Source organism: Ptiloglossa arizonensis, chromosome 12 (genome assembly GCF_051014685.1).
Source record: "Ptiloglossa arizonensis isolate GNS036 chromosome 12, iyPtiAriz1_principal, whole genome shotgun sequence".
Lineage (NCBI taxonomy): Eukaryota > Metazoa > Arthropoda > Insecta > Hymenoptera > Colletidae > Ptiloglossa > Ptiloglossa arizonensis.
Window position 1 is genome coordinate 5,703,293 of NC_135059.1, and position 18,273 is coordinate 5,721,565.

Sequence of the window (18,273 nt, forward strand, 5' to 3'; positions counted from 1 at the left end):
TAGACACAAAAGATAGAATGGTAGTAACATCGATTCATTTTTCGTTTTACATATTCTTTTACGAGACAATAGATCGGAACATCTCGGTTTGAAAAACGCTCCAAATTAGCAGTTTTTTTTAGATTTCTTTCGACGAAGCCTTTTCTTACGTTTCGTTCGATTAATTCGAAATTGATTTGTCTGTATCGATATCCATTGAATGTTTTACTCGCGACGAAATTTATCGTTTTAAGATCTTCGAAGGCGAACTTACGTTCAACTAATCATTTCTGAACTATGACTGGTACCTTTCTGTGCCTTGTTATACCACAAACGATTTTTTGAATCTCATCAAATATATGTGCCCTCTTGAGTAAAATTTCTTTACATCGACAATTTCGTCATCGCGTCACCCACATCGGAGAACACCGCTCCAAATTGAACCAGTTCTCGCGAGACAGCGACAAACGAATCGGTACCGAACAAACGCATCCGCGATTACGTTTTCAAATCTTGAAGTTCAAGGTCTTCGAGCTCACGAATCACGAGGGCTGAGAAATTGCTGGCGATAGAGCGAAATCGAGCAAAATCGAGCGAAAGGCCAGCTCGAACGATGGGGGTTGGTAAAGATGGGGCGGTGTTAGAGGTGGTGTGGCTCGATGTTTGGTGCAAGTTTGTCTCCGGGAAGCCTCGAAGTTTCGAGGACGAATTTCTTCCTGGCCACTTAACCTGCGCCGACACGTATTTCCCATGCATTTTAAGGATTTCGGACCGCGGGGCCGGTGTTTTGTCGAAGTATGAGCACGTAGTTGTCGTGAAAGGATCATAGAGTGGACTTAGCTGGGAAATCCCGTGTAAAACTTGCCCGGAATAACAAAGTTTTGTCTCGAAGCTCGTTCGTGGCTCCGCCCCCGCCCCACTGTTCCCCTCTGGACCCGATTCTTCGCTTTTTCTTCGGGAAGCATCGCGTTACCACGACGCTGTCCGCGATTTATGCCATCGAAACGGAGCAGCACGCTGACCACCTCGTTTCCTGTCTCTCGTGGATCTTCCGGCCGTTTTCGAGGATTTGGCGGGAAACCACGAAGTCGCGGGTTCAACCAGTACATTTGGACTAAATTGGGAAATTAGCGATAAAAACTACCTTTTTTTAAGGTGGACAATTTTTGGTCTAGTATCAAAGGACAAAACCCTTCAGTCAAAATTCTTTCTTCGAAGCATTGTATTATGCTAACGACTACACTTAGCTACCCTTTAATTGATCAGAAACTGACCCTACACGAGGAAATCAGCGATGGAAAATACCTTTTCGAAGGTGGAAAATTTTTGGTTTTGTACTTTGACTTTTTCTTTAGAGCATTGCATTATCGCGGTTCTGTTTGAAATTTATGCTAACGACTACACTTACCTACCCTTTAATGGGTCACAAACTCACTCTAAATAGGGAAATTAGCGATAGAAGCCCCCCTCTTTAAGGTAGAACCCTTCAATCTATACCTATTTTTCCTTTTTCTTTGGGGCACAACGTTATCGCGATCTTGTCCGCAATTTGTGTTCTCGAAATGGAACAGTACGCTGATCACAGTCCTCTTTCTCAAAGTGGAACCTTGATACTTTGGTCTTATACTTTGACCTTTTCCCCGTGACACGTTACCACGAGGTTACTCGCCATTTATACCCGCGGAACGAAGGTAACACTCCAACTTGCGATTCTTTGACAAGTTACCATCTTCCTGCAAATTAGACAGAGAAATCGTAACCCTCCTCTTCAAGGTGTAACCTATTCCTCCACTTTGATTTTTTCTCTCTGGGAACACATTGACCACCTTATTCGCCTCTTCTGGCGGATTTTCCGGTCGTTTTCCAAGACTCGGCGGGAAAAGGACCGTTCCCGAAGTCACGATGCAACAGCAACACTTTAGACAGCCTTTGACGTGTCGCAGACTCACCCTAAATTAGACGAAGGCTCCGTCTGGTGTAATCCGATCGTATATTCGCGGTTTAAATGAAAGAAACGGAACATGGGCGACCTATTCGGAGTCCCCCATGCAGAATAGCAAGAAATTCTCAACGAGTTTGTTGAAAAGCCACGCGCACAACGGTCCTCCTTCTCCCGGTTAAAGTAGGTCTTTCAGCTGCTCTCGGCCAGAAGTTTCGGCGTCGATGAGGTCACTGAATCGTTTCGTAAACGAAAATAGCACGCTTACAACAATTTGCCGGGCTCACGATGCGTGTTTGCGCGTTATCGTGAATCGTAACGGACCGTTCGCGGTGCGGTTTTATCTCGGTGAGCCGAGGTTCGCGTTTCCGTGATTTCGTAAAAAGGACGACCGATGCGGACGAATGGGAGCTTAGATAAGGACGGAGGAGGACGGAGAGAGAGGAACGGAAGACGAGCAGTCGAAAAACGATATCGATACCAAAAGGATTACCACACGTTGACCGGACTCGAACGTACGAAAATACGTTGAAAATGACAACCGCTTTGAACATTACGATTCGCTTCGAGAATCTCGGATCTAATTGGACACTATCCGAGTTCTTGGTGTCGATGACGTTTCAACCACCCTGCGTATACGATTCGATACGTAAAAGGGACACATAACTCGAGTAGCTTCGAAACTTCGAAGCTCAACCTTAAAGTTCAAGTTCTAACGTTATACGAAATTGGAACTTTCGTAGCTTTAAGGTTCGAGCTTTAAGGGGGTACGTATTATTCGTCCACGAAAAGAAGGAGCAATGTCCTTACTTAACAAATATTAAATTAGTGTATCTGATAAATAATTATTACTTTGTTTCTTTGAAACGTAAAGAAACATGTCTTTGCTTCGAATCTCGATTAAAATTAATTTCTATAGGCAAATTTATTATTTGTGATACGAAAATAAGATGCAAATTATGCGTGGAGGGAGAAACATTCAATAAAACTGTTGGTCTTCGCAGATTTCGCAATATCTTGATGTTTATTTATCATAGCCTCCGAGGTGGACGGATCTCTCCCTGTAGGGGCACGTGCACCATACATTGACCATAAACTGACCATTAGTGACCAGTATTGACTACTAGTGACCACTACTAATCACTACTGGCCAACACTGACCACTACTGACCACTACTGACCAGTGCTGACCACTACTGACAAGTGCTACCCAGTGCTGTCCAGTACTGTCCAGTGCTGTCCAGTGCTCTCCACTGCTGACCAGCACCCTTTTGAGTACCTGGACCCTTTACAGACTCCCATGGATGTCGTTTGACCTCTTGGTAACCGGTGCTAACCACTGATAGGCAGTGGTGAGTACTGGTGATCATTCTCTAATTTCTATTCAATTCTTTTGTTTGCTTCATTCATCATATTTGTTCAGACATATCTGTATTTATTCTTCTACTATTATTAATTTCTACTCGTTTTCCCACGTTTATTTTCTCTGTTACCGCACGAATGGTATTTAACTATTAACTCACATACACCGTGTTAATAGTTATTTACCGAATGTATCTATAGAAATTTCACTCGATAGAAGAATACAAAACAACACGAAACTGCACAAAAGTGCACTTTTCGAAGTAAGAGTACAATTTTCCTTTTAAGAGTTTCGTTTTTTATCAGCTGCTCTTGGATACAAGAAAAAAAAAATGTATCAGGATTAAAATGGCGCCAAATTGAAGCAATTTAGTTTGGTAACTTTTCAAACGTCGATGGAAAACGAAACGAAAGAGACAGTATCTCGAAAACATTCAAGTACCAATTTCGGTGGTAAATTAAATCTTCCGTGTCAAAGTGATCGTATTTCTACGGGATTTTGGCCGGTTTGAACCACTGTGCGTCGTGCGAACGTAATAATACGTCCCGTCTGGGCCGATTTAAGCTTCATTAACGCGAGGCGCGAGGTCTCCGGTTCGAGCAGGAAAACGGCTCGACACTTCCGGTCACGTGTACCGCGCCGCGGGCGCGTCTCGGTGCACGCGCCGCGAAACCGTTTTGCAACGAAACGCGACACCAAATATTTGTCGTCATTGGTGAGATCCGGCAGATGGTCTCTTTCGCGGCGGATGAAATTTTTTCGGCTCTGATTGGGCGCCGTTCAACGGACATCCTGCGTGGGTGGGAATTGTTAGCACGTTTCTCGCTTAAAATACACGAAAGAGCAACGGAACTAGAAATCGCGTTCACATTCCACGTTCATCGAGTCGTGACTATTGCTCGAATTCACGGGAAATTTATGCGATTTCGACTTATTTTACAATATCCGGGGACAACTTATCGGTGATATTTTCGTACATGCGAATTTAATTGTAAAAAGCTTCGTACGGATCGAGTCCTGATCATATCGCTCGAATTCACGGGGAATTTATGCCATTTCGACTTAGTTTACAATATCCGGGGACAACTTATCGGTGATATTTTTGTAAATACGAATTTAGTTGTAAAAAGTTTCGTACGGATCGAGTGTACGTTCCAAACATTAGTACACTTCGCGTTTATATAAATAATTTATTATCGCGTCGAATCGAATATTACCTCTGATTATCGATACAGTGTAGTAGATTTTCTTTTTTTATTCGTTTTCTACATGTACTCAACTTTGATCTAACTTAAAATACTTTAAAGTACCTAGAAGAAAATACGTTACCCAATATATCGATGCACAGAATGTTCCAATGTTATCGATAAGCGTATGGATCTATTTTTATTCTTTCTCGCTATATTTAAACAAACGGAATGCTTTAATTGTTAACTATACCCTCACACTAATTTTTGTTCTTGTTTTCCTTTCACGTTCACATTCTCTCATTCGAATATCGATCGACGTGATTTTTCACCTAACCATTTTTTATGCTTCAGTCATGCGTATATTGTATTACAATAATACATGCATAAAGACTTTTGCCCGGACGTGATAAATAAATGACTGCGTCGAGATTTAACTATTTCGATTTCTTTTGCTGGACTCAAGTGTAACATTATACAATTATTAATATCTTGTCACGGTTCTGTGCAACTAAGTACTGAGCAAATCGAAAAGAACGGCCTCGATGCAAAGATATTAACGAGTCCAATCTTATCCATTAGCAATTATAATTTGGCAACGTTTCTAAATTCTTTCTACTAATTTTCGTACGAAGGTAGTGACGCGACATTTATCGAATACGATTTATCAGAGTTCTTAGTTTTAAAATACATTTCTTGCAAGGGTTCTAGACGCGTGTAAGTTTAGACCACCATAGCATCCAACGTGTACGCATAGGGGTGGTTCCTCAAGTAATTTCGTTTTCCAAAATGGAGAATATATAATTTAATGAAACGTTTACACGCTCTAAAAAGATCGTGTTTCATTTTCACCAAAAAAAAAAAGAAAAAAACGTAACGACTTTCCGAACAATCCGATAAATAATTTTTACCATTTATACCGGTCGGGTGTCTTTTAATTATGGAAAACAATTTGATTCAGGAACGTCAGGTTCGATGAACCGTGTTTCGCGAGATATCGAATCGCGAGATCTCCTCTCTACGTCGAGGAGATAAAAGGAGACTCTCGTCCTCGGTGTGAATCCTCTCGATCTATCATCGAACTAGGACAGCGGGACGTAACGAGCCGAAGTAGACTCTTTATATTCGTTTCTAGAGCTTTTTATTCGCGACGTGGGTCACGTAGAGGCTCACGGGAGATACCGAGTTTGTTATTCCCACCGCGGGGGGCATAATATCATCGATGCTTTGTTGCATAACCTCGTCAGCTATTTCCACGCCCGTAACGATACTTTATTTCGTCGAGTTTCAACGTGGACGATATTTCCGCGCGGTGGATGTTGTTGCTGCTTCTCTCCTCTATTCTGATCGTGGGAGGAGCGACGTCGTTGACCAGCGACGTTTGAATCCTGGCCAGTTTCGAAATCACGACCAAGCCGCGAGAATGGCCCGCCGATCCTGAATTTATATCGCGTGTTTAGGTGAGAATTGGTTCTTTATGAGCGGCGCGTGACGGTACTAGACGATACACACGTACAAACACGCGTACGCTCGCGCAAACACAATCGATTATATAGAGCTGGGCTGTTTGTAACGATTGCATCGGTGATATAGCGCGTAGGTGCATCGGTGATTTAGATATCTAGGAGGGTTTGTATCGATGTTCGTTGAAGCCGCTAAAAGAGGTTGCTAGGAAGATCGGTGAAGTTAGAAATCTTCCTCCTCGATGTGGGAGTCATTAAGGTTCAGATAGTTCTAGGTTACTCAGATCGAGATACTCGAGTAGATTAACCATCGTCGAGATACATAGTTTTTGAACTACGATCCTTTTTTTGGTCGACGTAGGTGGAAACCCTTTCGATCTTAAATTAGGTGCGGTTAAAAACATTTACAATAATTTAGAATAAATCATTTACACTAAATCTCCTTCAATATAAACTCCTAAGTATACATCGATAGAAGTTATTTTTCACAACTCGCGGATGCATTTGCGAATGCACATGCATCGGCCGATTTCGAATCGCCTTCGGCACATTTTTCGACACAAACTGAAACCAGCTACGTGAGATGCAAAAGTCTTAGCCAACGTCATCGTGTTATTGTATTTCAACGCCTGTAGGCTCACCGGTATTTTGCTTAAATCCACGCACCGACGCATGCATCGATCACAGCACAAAGGGAATCGAGTTCGAGTTATTCTCTAAATTCCCTGAACCTGATTACGAATTATCTTTGCATCGGCCTTTGCTCGTAATAAATTAGCAAGGATTTACGAGGAAATTAAGGCAGCTTTCGTCGTTCGAATTACCGAACCTCATCGAGTCTACTTGTTATTTTCAGAACGACGACTTGGTGTTCGACCAGGAGGGTAGGCAATCTTTCGCCGAAACGCCTCTGATCGAGTCACATCAACAGGAGTCTATGCTCCAAAGAATAAAGAGGGGTATTTTCGATTATTTTGCCCCGACCACTACTACAACGACCACCACTGAGGCACCACCAGGTACTCGACAGCTTTTTTCGATGCTCTACTTGACGAAAGAAACATTTACTTTCCGCCTGATAATCTATTTCGCGTTCATGCCGCGTCATCATACCGTATTCTGCTTTTGCAGAAGAAGAGGAAGAGGAAGAGGACGAGACGAAGATCGAACTTGAAAATGCCTCACCGGACAAAAGTACGAAAGATGCTCTCGATCTCACGATGCTGGCTACTTTGGATAGACTGATTCGCGACAGCGGGGCAGATAACGAAGAAGTCGATGAGGTTAGTCGTGTTTAACTACCCTTGTGCACTATCCGGGTCAATTTGCCCCGAAATCGAACTATGGCGTTGACACGTTGACTGCCATATCAGTTTTCCATATTTATAAAAGTTTTACCTGCGAAACTAGTGTCCCCGATAGAGTATACGTAGGCTTAACCCTCGTCTTGCAACGCGTGGGTCTCCTCGGACCCAGAGAGACTTTCGTATCGCTCGATAATACCGTTAGTATAACTTTGCATTGAAATTGAGGAAGGTAGGCTAAAGTAATAGAATTTTATTCGAAACGTTCGTGCGAGGTGAAACTACGGTGGGTCTGTACGGACCCACGCGTATTCTCTTTCGTAGCGTTCAAGTTACTTACGAAGCACCAAAAATCAATTATGACCTTTCTGATCGATAAAAGAATTATTTATATATAAACACGGTGTGTAAATAATACGAATGGCTCGTTCCGTTTTCGTAATAGACTATCGTGGAATCAAATTTATTTAAATATTATAACATTTCCGGTGCGGGTGAATTTGATCGGAACCGGTTCAGTGCACAAGGGTTAGAGATTCGACGTTGAACATTCTGTTTGTATCTACCGATAACTTTGTACCGTCCTCAGCACGACAACGAGGTCGGCAATGTTGCCGAGGGTCGAAGGGACCCACCAAAGTTTAGAAACACCGACGACGAAGACCTGGCTGGATCCGGAGAGGTCGAGGGCAGTACCAGTGATCTGCCATCCCATGGTTCAGACTTATCGAGAGGACAGCGAAGTGAGAAACAATATGTGGTTCGATTGTTCATCGACTCCGATGTTTCCCGTTATAATTTCTCGAAAGATCGTTTCTTGATCTTTCGTTTCAAATCCAGAGTTCTCGTCTCTGTGAATCGCGTTGGACGCGATTAACACTAGAACTACTTGTATCTGTATCAAATTAGATATGTATCTTTGAAGTTAGACGTGGGGGAGGAGTAAATTAATTTACGAGTAGTGTTAGTTGTCTATTTTGATAATTGTCCGTGAATATTGTGTGCAAAGATACCGTTAACAATTGAGTCATTTTATCAAAGAAATTCGAAATAGGTCAAATTGACCCCCTTGGTAGTTTTAGTGTTAAAAAGAAGTTTGAAACAGCTAACGTAATATCACTCGTGGCTGGTTTATAGTGTACGTAAGTTGTCAGTTTGCGTCGATCGGTACTTACTAATCCAGCCGTGATCTTGCAGTATTTTACCGGATAACCATGACAGTCTTTGAACCGTACCTGCCCGAATACGCGGACAGAAATAGTCGAGAATACAAGGAACTGAGCGACAATCTAATCCAGGCCCTCGAGGAGCTGTACAGAAGTCATATGCCCAACGAGAGCAACCGCGTCAAGGTTATTAAGATATCGTGAGTATATTGATTTCCAATGAGTAACGGTTCAACGACTCTTTTGTTTTCGAACTTGAACATTAAAGATGTACACCATGTTGTACGTTCGACGCGTTTTGGTGTTGGCCTCTTGGAATCCCATTGATTCAGCAAATTGTCCTGTTATTAACTCGGACCTAGAGTTCAGCGAGTTGTGTCGATATGTAAACAAAATATACGCGTGCTAAGACAGGGAAGAGCGATAAGAGCCCATTGGTTGCAACCAGAGTCCCCTCGTGTTGTTGCGTTGTTCACAGTAGAAGGGTGGTTAAACAACCTGATCGTGATAGTATCGGAGAATTAAAATTTGATTTTAATATTTCATAGTTTTAATTCACGTAGTTTCTTGAAACTCAAAATCGTTAGATACTACTTACAATGTCGTGGGTGAATTAATTAAAAATTTTGCGAAAAGGAAAGCTCGAAAGATGTAAATTATGATCCGATACGATCGAATTCTGTCTTTATATTAATTGATATTTATTTAAAAAAGTTTCTTGAAATGCTTCTAAATTATTCGGTTGTCTAGTCATTTTTCTTTCTTTCTTTTTGTAAGAAATTACACTATGTGATTATCATTTTCAGTTACCAAGTTATGTTCTTTTTACTTATTACCAAGTAATAAGGGTGGTTTTATAAAAGCTTGTACAAATAAGTTATTGAACATTAATAATTCGTTAATCCTAGAATCGGCTTTGTAACGTTTTGTGAAACGCATCGAGCCATTGTACTCCATATTTCTGTTCCTTTTTTCGGTTCTTGTATTCCTTTCAACGAAATTCAACAATAAGGATTATAATTGAATAATAAAAATGTGGTTCATCGCGGTCGAAAAATTTCCCCCACAGTACCGATCAGATATTTGGTTAATAAATTTTTAGGTATTAAATGGTTAATAATGCTAGCAATTGTTAGTAAGAAACATTTACACGTTAACGTAGATTGATATTATTTAAAATTTATTTCTACAAACATCGTAAATAAACTAATTAATATTTTTTTTATCTGTGCATTACACATCTGCTCAAACGTTGCTTTGAATGCATTGCACCCAATCTTCGTTAGAAAATTCCTTGCATATAATACATTCGGTAACCTTTTCGTTGTTTAGTGACTTCTAAATATGTTATTGCAAAACTTCCTATAACTATCCAGTGGTGAAGGTGAGAATTAGTTTTGGTCGGTATTGAGGACCTTTTATCACTAATCAAGTCTAGACATATACCGTTTGAAAATAGGTTGCAAGGAGTTTAAGTAATACCCTCTTTCTTGTAACAATCTATCAAAACTTGTATTTCGATTGTAGAAACACACAATATATTTTTACATTATTATACAAACAAATGAACTTTTCTTAAAGTTAGTCGTATAAACGTTGGATTTTACACGTACAAAAGCGATCAAATTTCACCTACGTACCTCTCAAGCTGTCACAGCTTGAACCGGGGTTGTAACAACATGCGTGGTATTATTGCACACTCATCGATCGAATCATACGATCTTCGAATCCATACAATCCGTTCTCTTTCTAATCCACACACTCTCCTTGAGATTGTACCGTTTGAAAATAGGTTTCGAATAGTTTGAATAATGTTCGCTTTCGAGTGTCAAAAATCGAGACTACCGGTTCGTTCGAAAGCGGGGCAAGTTGTGATTTTCGTCTCGAGCCAAGACCGATTAGCGTACACCGAGAGCATCGAATTATCGTTCACGGGTTCGTTCGTGAAAATGTATATTTGTACGATCTTCTGGCGGGTCTGTGTTCCGTCAGAACGCGGTCACGTGCGTTTGCTTATAACCGGTGACTCGACTCGTTGAACGAACTGTAAAGTCCTTGAGATATTATGAGATGCGAATCTCGTCGAATCGAGCGTGTTTTCCTAGAAACGGTTCCTTCCGAGATCGAAAATAAAGGAGTCGTCGGGAGGTGTGCCGAGCCAAAGTGACTCACTCGGTACGTGTCCGAGGAATGACAACATTTTCTGGCTCCCCAGACCAATGGATTCGGACCGCTTCACGTCAGAAGTTACGCTAGACATTCGCTCGACGTTCACGGATGAGCTGGAGATGAGGAGCATCCTCTTCGAACAGCTGCGGTGGCATACCTTGGGCAGCCTCAAAGTCCACCCGGAGAAATTCGACTTGAGAGTGTTCCGAGGTAACTTATTTCGTAGTCCTGCGACGTGAAAATGATCGATTCCGCGTCGAGGGTTTCGAAACTTCGATTCCTAATCCCGAAACTTTTATGCTGATGCGTTTTTACCGGGGGGGAAAAAAAAAGATTACTTCGCAGCGTAAGATCGATGGACGTCGTTCGTCCATGTTTGTTCGGGTTTGCGCGCAACTAACGAAACCTTCGTCGATCGAGTCGGTCGTTCGATTCGTTCAACATTGGCAATTAATGGTTACCAAAGTTCATCCGCACGTGGAATGCTATCTTAGGATCGATGTCACTTATATATGCAACATTATCGTTCTTAGTTCTCTTCGTTCTGCCTTCAACCCTCTGATCACTGTTCCGATTACTGGAGTCGTTCCTCATTTACACCGATATCTCGCTAATCATATTTTGACCTTTATTCTACACTTTTCGTTGCATATTTATGATAGTATGGCGCGAAGTAGATTGTTAGTTTGATTATTCGCGACCAACGTACGCACAACACACGCAGGGTTAACCCTCGACGTACCGCGCGTGGGTCTTTCCTGACCCAGATAGACCTTCGCATCTCTCGGTTATAACGTTGGTATAACTTTCCACGAAAATGGAGAAAGGCACGATAGAACAATGGTATTTTTCTTGGAAATATTTATTTGCGCGAGCGAAATCAAATCACGGGTCCGTTTGGACCCACGCGTGGTCTGTTCTGCGTAAAAGCCGCTGGAATTGCGAAGATTAATCGCGAGAGAACCAACGATCCTGATTGCCGGTTTGGGCTGGTCCCCTTTTCGTTGTTTATTTCACGTTTTTCCTTTTATGTTGCATTTTGTTCCCCTCTCCCCCAACACGATGACACCACCCTATTACATACGCGAAACACACGTATCAGTCAAAGGGGACGACACCAGAGATTTCGATGTAGAACTGGAATGCGACCCATCCACCGAACTGAGATGTAGAGATGGTACATGCGTGTCGTTAGACACCAGATGCAACGGAGTTTCTGAATGTGCGGACGGTTCCGATGAGCTCGACTGTCCTGAAACGACAACGCGTAAGTAGACGATCGTTATCGTAAACGCTTACAAACTACGCCTGGAATCCACTCGATACATTGTACTACAGTCATACGTCCTGTGTACAATAATTGGAGTCACATTTTCTCACATCGAACGGTGTATTTATTCATACGTCACCGGTTGTTCATCGTGACGCGGTCTCGTCCTTCTTTTTCATCGCTTAGGTAAAGATTAAACGAGTACACTATCGAGACGCACGGCTATCTCCGTCAAAAGTGTCCAACATACACCGTAAATTGCCAAGACCCGGAAAACCGAACAGAGGGGCAAGGGGACCACGCTGATTAACTTATTACGTGTTACGGAGAAGCACGGTACGAAAAACCGTACTATAGAAACCCGTGCTATAAAAACCCGTGCTATAGAAACCCGTGCTATAGAACCCGTGCTGTGAAATCTTATGCTATAGAAAACCGCGTTATAGAATCCTGTGCTATAGAGATCCGTATTATAGAAACCCGTGCTATAAAAACCAGTGCTATGAAATCTTATGCTATAGAAAACCGCGTTATAGAATCCTGTGCTATAGAAATCCATACTATAGAAACCCGCGCTATAAAAATCTGTGCTATGAAATTTTATGTTATAGAAAACCGCGCTATAGAATCCTGTACTATAGAATCCTGTACTATAGAATCCTGTACTATAGAATCCTGTGCTATAGAATCCTGTGCTATAGAATCCTGTGCTATAGAGATCCGTACTATAGAAATCCGTGCTATGAAATCTTATGCTATAGAAAACCGCGCTAGAGAACCCCGTGTTACAGAAATCCATAATATAGAAACCCGTGCTATAAAATCTCATGCTATAGAAAACCGTGCTGTAAAATTCTCGCTAGAAATCCTCGCGTTTGGGTGCTAAGCGATCGTGTTGCGTGGGAGTAGAATCTCTGCATCCGCAGGATCTATAACCGTGTAAAGTATCAAATGGAATATTTTTTCGAGTCCTTCGATAAATTCGTAACAGTTATAGATTCAATTTTCTATGAAAGTGACACTCCTGCACGAGTGTTCTGATACTTCTGAAAGGGGGGTGATGGTGGTAACATCGGTGTCGGTGGATCGTGAAACTTTTGACGAAGCTGGCCGAAGTATCTCGACAATCTTAAGAATCTCGGCTACGAGAATTTCCATGATTTTGCTTGTTCGTCGACAACCTGGTCGGCGAATAGGTGTACGAAGGCGGACAGCGTCACTTCGCGTACAACTGGTCCTAACCTTGATTCACAATATGTATAATAATTCCATCTACCTTCTCGTTTTTTAAAATTTTTCTTCCATTTCTGCTTTTCGTGTTCATTATATTGTTCACACTTGTCCCGCTAATCACCGCATGATAGCGTTCGACCGAGAGAACGAATCCTGGAGTAACGGCCTGAGTCCCAAAACGAGCAACGAACCGGAGGAGCCGGTCGTGGTCGAGGAAAGTACCGAAGACGGAACCAACAAGGAAGAAAACAAGCCAACGTTCAACAAGTGTCGTGCCGACGACACGGTGCGTTGTCTCGACGAAAGTCGTTACATTTGTTCTGTGCAAAAATGCGACGGTGTGAAGGACTGTGACGACGGTGGTGACGAAGATGGCTGCTCTCATCCAGGTATAGGTCGCTTGTACCCGCCTTGTACGGGACGACACATCTTTAACTAACGCTTGCCGAGTTGTTCGTATGCCTTGTAAATATGTATATAGATTGCATGCCGATATTTGTCGATTATTATAAGGCTATCGTTTTCGTTGCTTTTGTCACGAGGGGGAGATCGATCGACGAAAAAAGTGCTCTTTCAAATCATCGAAAACGACGAGGTGTTTAATCTAAATAAATAATTACCGTGTCTTTTTTCACGAGTGATGGGATAAATTACAAATTTAGATCAAGCTGTTCACGTAGCGAAAGGAAGACTTCTTCAACAGCAGGGAAAGGTTCACAGTAGGGGTCTCGATTTGTAAAAATTTCGTTTTTGATATTCTCCTCGTGAGTACATGTGCGATATTCGTGGTTCTTTTTTCGAATGGAAACACACGGGCCACTCAGTGTCATAAGGGTTTCCATTTATCCGACAGTTATGGTAACTGTGATTCAATTTTACAGGTTGCAGAGCTGGAGAGTTCGCTTGCGATATGTCCCGATGTATTTTGGAGTTCCAACGTTGCAACTTCGTCAAGGAGTGTCAAGACGGAAGCGACGAACATGACTGCAACTACCCTGGTGAGTCTTATTTTTATTTTTCAATCTATACTTATTTTTATTCTTCATTTATACTATATTTATTTTGATTCTTCGTCTATATAAACAACAAGCTGATGTTTTCTTTGGCCGACAGTGGCTACGAATTCGTCTCTTCGACTATACGTTATTTATTTAAGATACCAAAACGTCAAAAAAAAAAGAAAAATGAACACTTTATTCTACACCTTTGTCGTTAATCGCGTACAACTTCGTCGGCAAAGTCGAAGATCGTCGGTACTGTCGACTATATTATTACCAACTATTCACTAACGTCGGTACAAAGATATCATTGGAGCGTTTAAACGCCGAGAACCTAACGCAAAGTTACCGACGGGGCAATAAAAAAGCAGTTCGTAAACTTCTATTACTGGCGAACGGTAAATGGCATTATCTTCCGAGTTAGGTGTTATTTACTTGAAAAGAAAAAAGGTAAAGTGTGTTCCCTAAATCGAACGCAACGTAACAAAAGCATCCGTCACGGAGCAACAAATCGAACCATCGGTAAACGATCCACTTTATCACATGGAAAAGAATTACCGACCGTGCAGAGTCGATAACACGCGTTCGACTTATCGTCAAAGATTTCGTTCTCGACCGAGCAACGCGATCGGTAAGGAAGCGACAGTTTGAGACTCTACTTTTCCGACGTGGAAATCGATTCATAGATTCTTAACTCGTTCCACGGGGGCACGAGTTGACCGAGCAAAGTTGACCGGCCTCGACGCCCTCGCTTCCGGTATGCGACGAACTAATTAAAAGTCATTTCGTCGCTAGCTCGTCGAAGAAGCTCGAGGAGTCGCGACAACCTCGAAGACGAGCCGGAACGTGCCGATTTTTCCGGCAGAAAGAAGGTCAGGTGGAAGCCGACCAGGATGTGGCTACTGAATATTCAAACCTCGAGGGTTTTTTCCCCTCCTATTCTGTTTTACCGCGCTTTTTTCGCCGTAGCCGGGGCGTTGAGTGCGGGATGATTGTGGTCAACAACGTGAAGCCAGCCACGGAAGTCGAACGAATGGTGTTAGGCCTGGATTGCGCCTACACGTCCGCTTCTTGGCTGACTGATTGGACCATAACGGTCAACTCCTCCGCGGCGTCTGACGCAAATTTTTTTTATACAACATCGCTTCGTCATTCGTGTTAGCTAGATCGTACACGATTACGATGCCCTTCGAAGCTGGGTGCGAGGATTGGTCTAGTTTCGATTGAAAGAGTTTACGTGGATGTAGTGAATTTTTGTACGTATCGTCTCAGGAAATAGGTTTGTTCTATATATTCGATTAACCGAGAAGGTAATTTTTGTTCCCAGTAATCTGACAAAATTGGAAAAAGTGATCTGAACTAGGATTATTCGGACAATTTGAATCGATTGCATAAGAATATTCGGGTATTTGAATAACGTTAAACTTTGAATATTTGAGTACTCGAATACTATGACTGAAATTTGAATATTTGAGTACTCGAATTCTATGTGAGAACATTGTTGAGAAACAATTCGGTTAAATTATAAAAATTCCTATATCTTAATTTTTTTTCTCTGCACCTATATATAACACTCGTTACTCTATTCGATCGGAGTAATTGAAATACAACAATCATTTAAAAACAATTTATTCGAATTGAACGCAAAAATAAAATTGGCTTTCTACGTTATATTTTGAAAATAAAAATAACGAATATTAAATTAACCCAAATTATTTCGAACGATTACTTGTTATCTTATTTCGAACAAAAGCAGCCATAATCTGAAAGTGTCAAGTTGGAGTAATCTGGGAAATCGTGAAATTTTTCTATGCAAAATCATCCTCTTGATGATAGAGGTCAATGAGAACGGTTTTTGGATATCGATTCGGGCACTTTTCCAGATAAGATTGCAATCTCTTTTCCCTGCCAATGTTGAAGGCAGCTTAGTACAGTATAGTGAAATCCTCAACAATCGGCAATCACGCGTCACCAGCGAACACTAGGTATTTTTCGATCGACATTTCAAAGACGATAGTGTCTCCCGTGGCACATGGGTTCTCTTTAACCTATTTACGACTGACGAACTCATTGTTCAACTCGTCGGAAAAACGAGATAACTGCCTGTTACTTCTATTCGACTGATCGTTAGTATTCACCGGGTAGCAATGTCGCGTACCAAGAGATCGATGACGTAAATTTCATCGTATGCGATTGCCCAGGGCAGGCTCGGTTGGACGTACATGGACACCTGAGATCATTGTTTCGAACGTGTATTGGTAAGACACAAGCATACATCGTTAAAAATATTCGTACCGCGATCCGTGTAATTCTTACTACATCCCAGTACCATTTTACGTATATTTAATTACACGCCTATTACTTCACGTGTATTTAATTACACGCGTTGCGATGTATCCCCAGTTTAATTCGTATAATTTTCGTGGAACCGAGTACACGGTTTTACAAATTTCGTGGTTGCGGGTACAGAAACAAACGAAAACACCGAATCACCGAATTCGAAAGAAAACGAGGATCAATTGCATCGATAATCGTCGGTTGCTCCTGTGTTTCAATCGTTGGGAATATTGTAATCCAAAAAAAAAAGAAAAAAAAAAAAGTCGTTTATTGCCAGAAAATGTAAATACGTTAAATTGCTTGGTACCAAACCAGACGGTTGATCGAATAAATTGTTTCAACGGGAGCGGTTTTGAAATTTATTTTTGTGTCTGTAGCTTGTAAATGTTGCCCAATCGTGTTTTCCTTTCGTGAATTAGTAACCGTGTACTACGAATTATACGAATTAAAAAATATACGTGAACAATTACACGAGAAGTTCGGTATACGTGATCTACTACTCGTATATTTAAACATACGTGAAATAGGAATCTCTGACGAATAGGTGTACACGCGTATTTAAATACATGTTAAATGAGTACGTTTGCAACGATTACGTGTATTTGAATGCACGTGAAATAGTGATCTTTAATCGATACGTGTACACGCGTACTTGAATACACGTGAATCACTGATCCCTAATGAATACATTCGGACCGTAGCGTCTCGTCTGGGAACCCGAGCGTGTTTAAATCGTCCAACTGTTAAAAATTCCAACTCTCTTTGTTCTGGAATCTCGTCCAGTCTCCGTTGAACTTGAACTTAGGAGCTAACAATGACTCTGTCTAAGCATCTCCGATCTGGAACGCGGTTCACACGTTTGGCCGAGCCCCAGAGGTGCGACGAAGGAGGCTGAATTCCATCCTTTAAACGGAAGTACCTACATGTTGCTACTCTGGAAGTAGGCCAGAACGCGACAGAACAATGGAAAGAACTAGTTGATCCATCGAAATGAAATGGTGAATCGAATGGTACACGAACGGGGTCTCGTCGTTCGTACGTCTCGTGGCCAGAGAGACATCTCAGCCAGTGTCTTCCGGGAATCGTTTTTTTTTCCCCCCGATGGTTGGTAGATAAAGCGAGACAGGGACAGGCCAACGTCCCGTATAAATATCCGCAGACACGCAGCCCGGCTAGAAGCGCTTTTACCTGCTTCCAGTAATCGCGATGTGCATGCTTAATCAATATTCAAGTATTCAGCTGCGAGGCACAGGGGGACGATCCACCGTGTTCCTTGACTCCCCCCTCGCGCGACCCTCATTACTAGCGATGGGTATTCAATTCACTCTGTTGCGAGTTTTCGAGCAATTCGATGCCACCGTTGTCCGAATTTACAACGAAGAGAGATGTTCGATCGTCCCGAAGGTCTCGAAACGTTGGAAATTTCACTTGGAGTGGCAATTGTCCAATTAATTGTAAATATTTCGTTGAAATATTTGGCTATGTAAGTTTATTCGTTTGTTTTATCGATCGATGAATAAGATTGTTCGAAACACTTTGGAAATTTCGGAGTTTCCAATATACTTGAAGCGTCCAAGTTGGAACGTCATCGAAAACCGATCTACTCTCACCGAATTGGTGATCCTGGTTCTCGAGCATCGTTTACATGTACATTCGAACGATTTTGTAATTGGAATACATCTAAAATGCTAAATACACGAATCGAATTCTTAGAACGAGTGACGGATGGTACGAGATTTGTTATTCCGAGTACGGTACACCCATCGACTTGGCGATCCTGATTCTAGAGCAGGGATGAGTACATTCGAACGATTTAGTAATCGAAATACATCTGAAATGCTAAATGTACGAGTCGAATTCTACGA

General features: G+C 41.9%; 1 protein-coding gene across 26 annotated transcripts in view; it reads left to right on the top strand.

Moving 5' to 3' along the window:
- Trol (terribly reduced optic lobes) overlaps window positions 1-18,273 on the top strand; it is a 229,416-nt gene that overhangs the window by 67,484 nt on the left and 143,659 nt on the right. For 25 of the 26 annotated variants that reach the window (XM_076324616.1, XM_076324625.1, XM_076324615.1 and 22 more), the window contains exons 2-9: window positions 6,788-6,950; window positions 7,063-7,214; window positions 7,825-7,978; window positions 8,433-8,601; window positions 10,617-10,780; window positions 11,673-11,837; window positions 13,205-13,462; window positions 13,955-14,071. In XM_076324616.1, the coding sequence (XP_076180731.1) occupies window positions 6,788-6,950; window positions 7,063-7,214; window positions 7,825-7,978; window positions 8,433-8,601; window positions 10,617-10,780; window positions 11,673-11,837; window positions 13,205-13,462; window positions 13,955-14,071 (1,342 nt within the window). The remainder of the gene's footprint in view (window positions 1-6,787; window positions 6,951-7,062; window positions 7,215-7,824; window positions 7,979-8,432; window positions 8,602-10,616; window positions 10,781-11,672; window positions 11,838-13,204; window positions 13,463-13,954; window positions 14,072-18,273) is intronic. The other variant, XM_076324631.1, reaches the window with a different exon arrangement.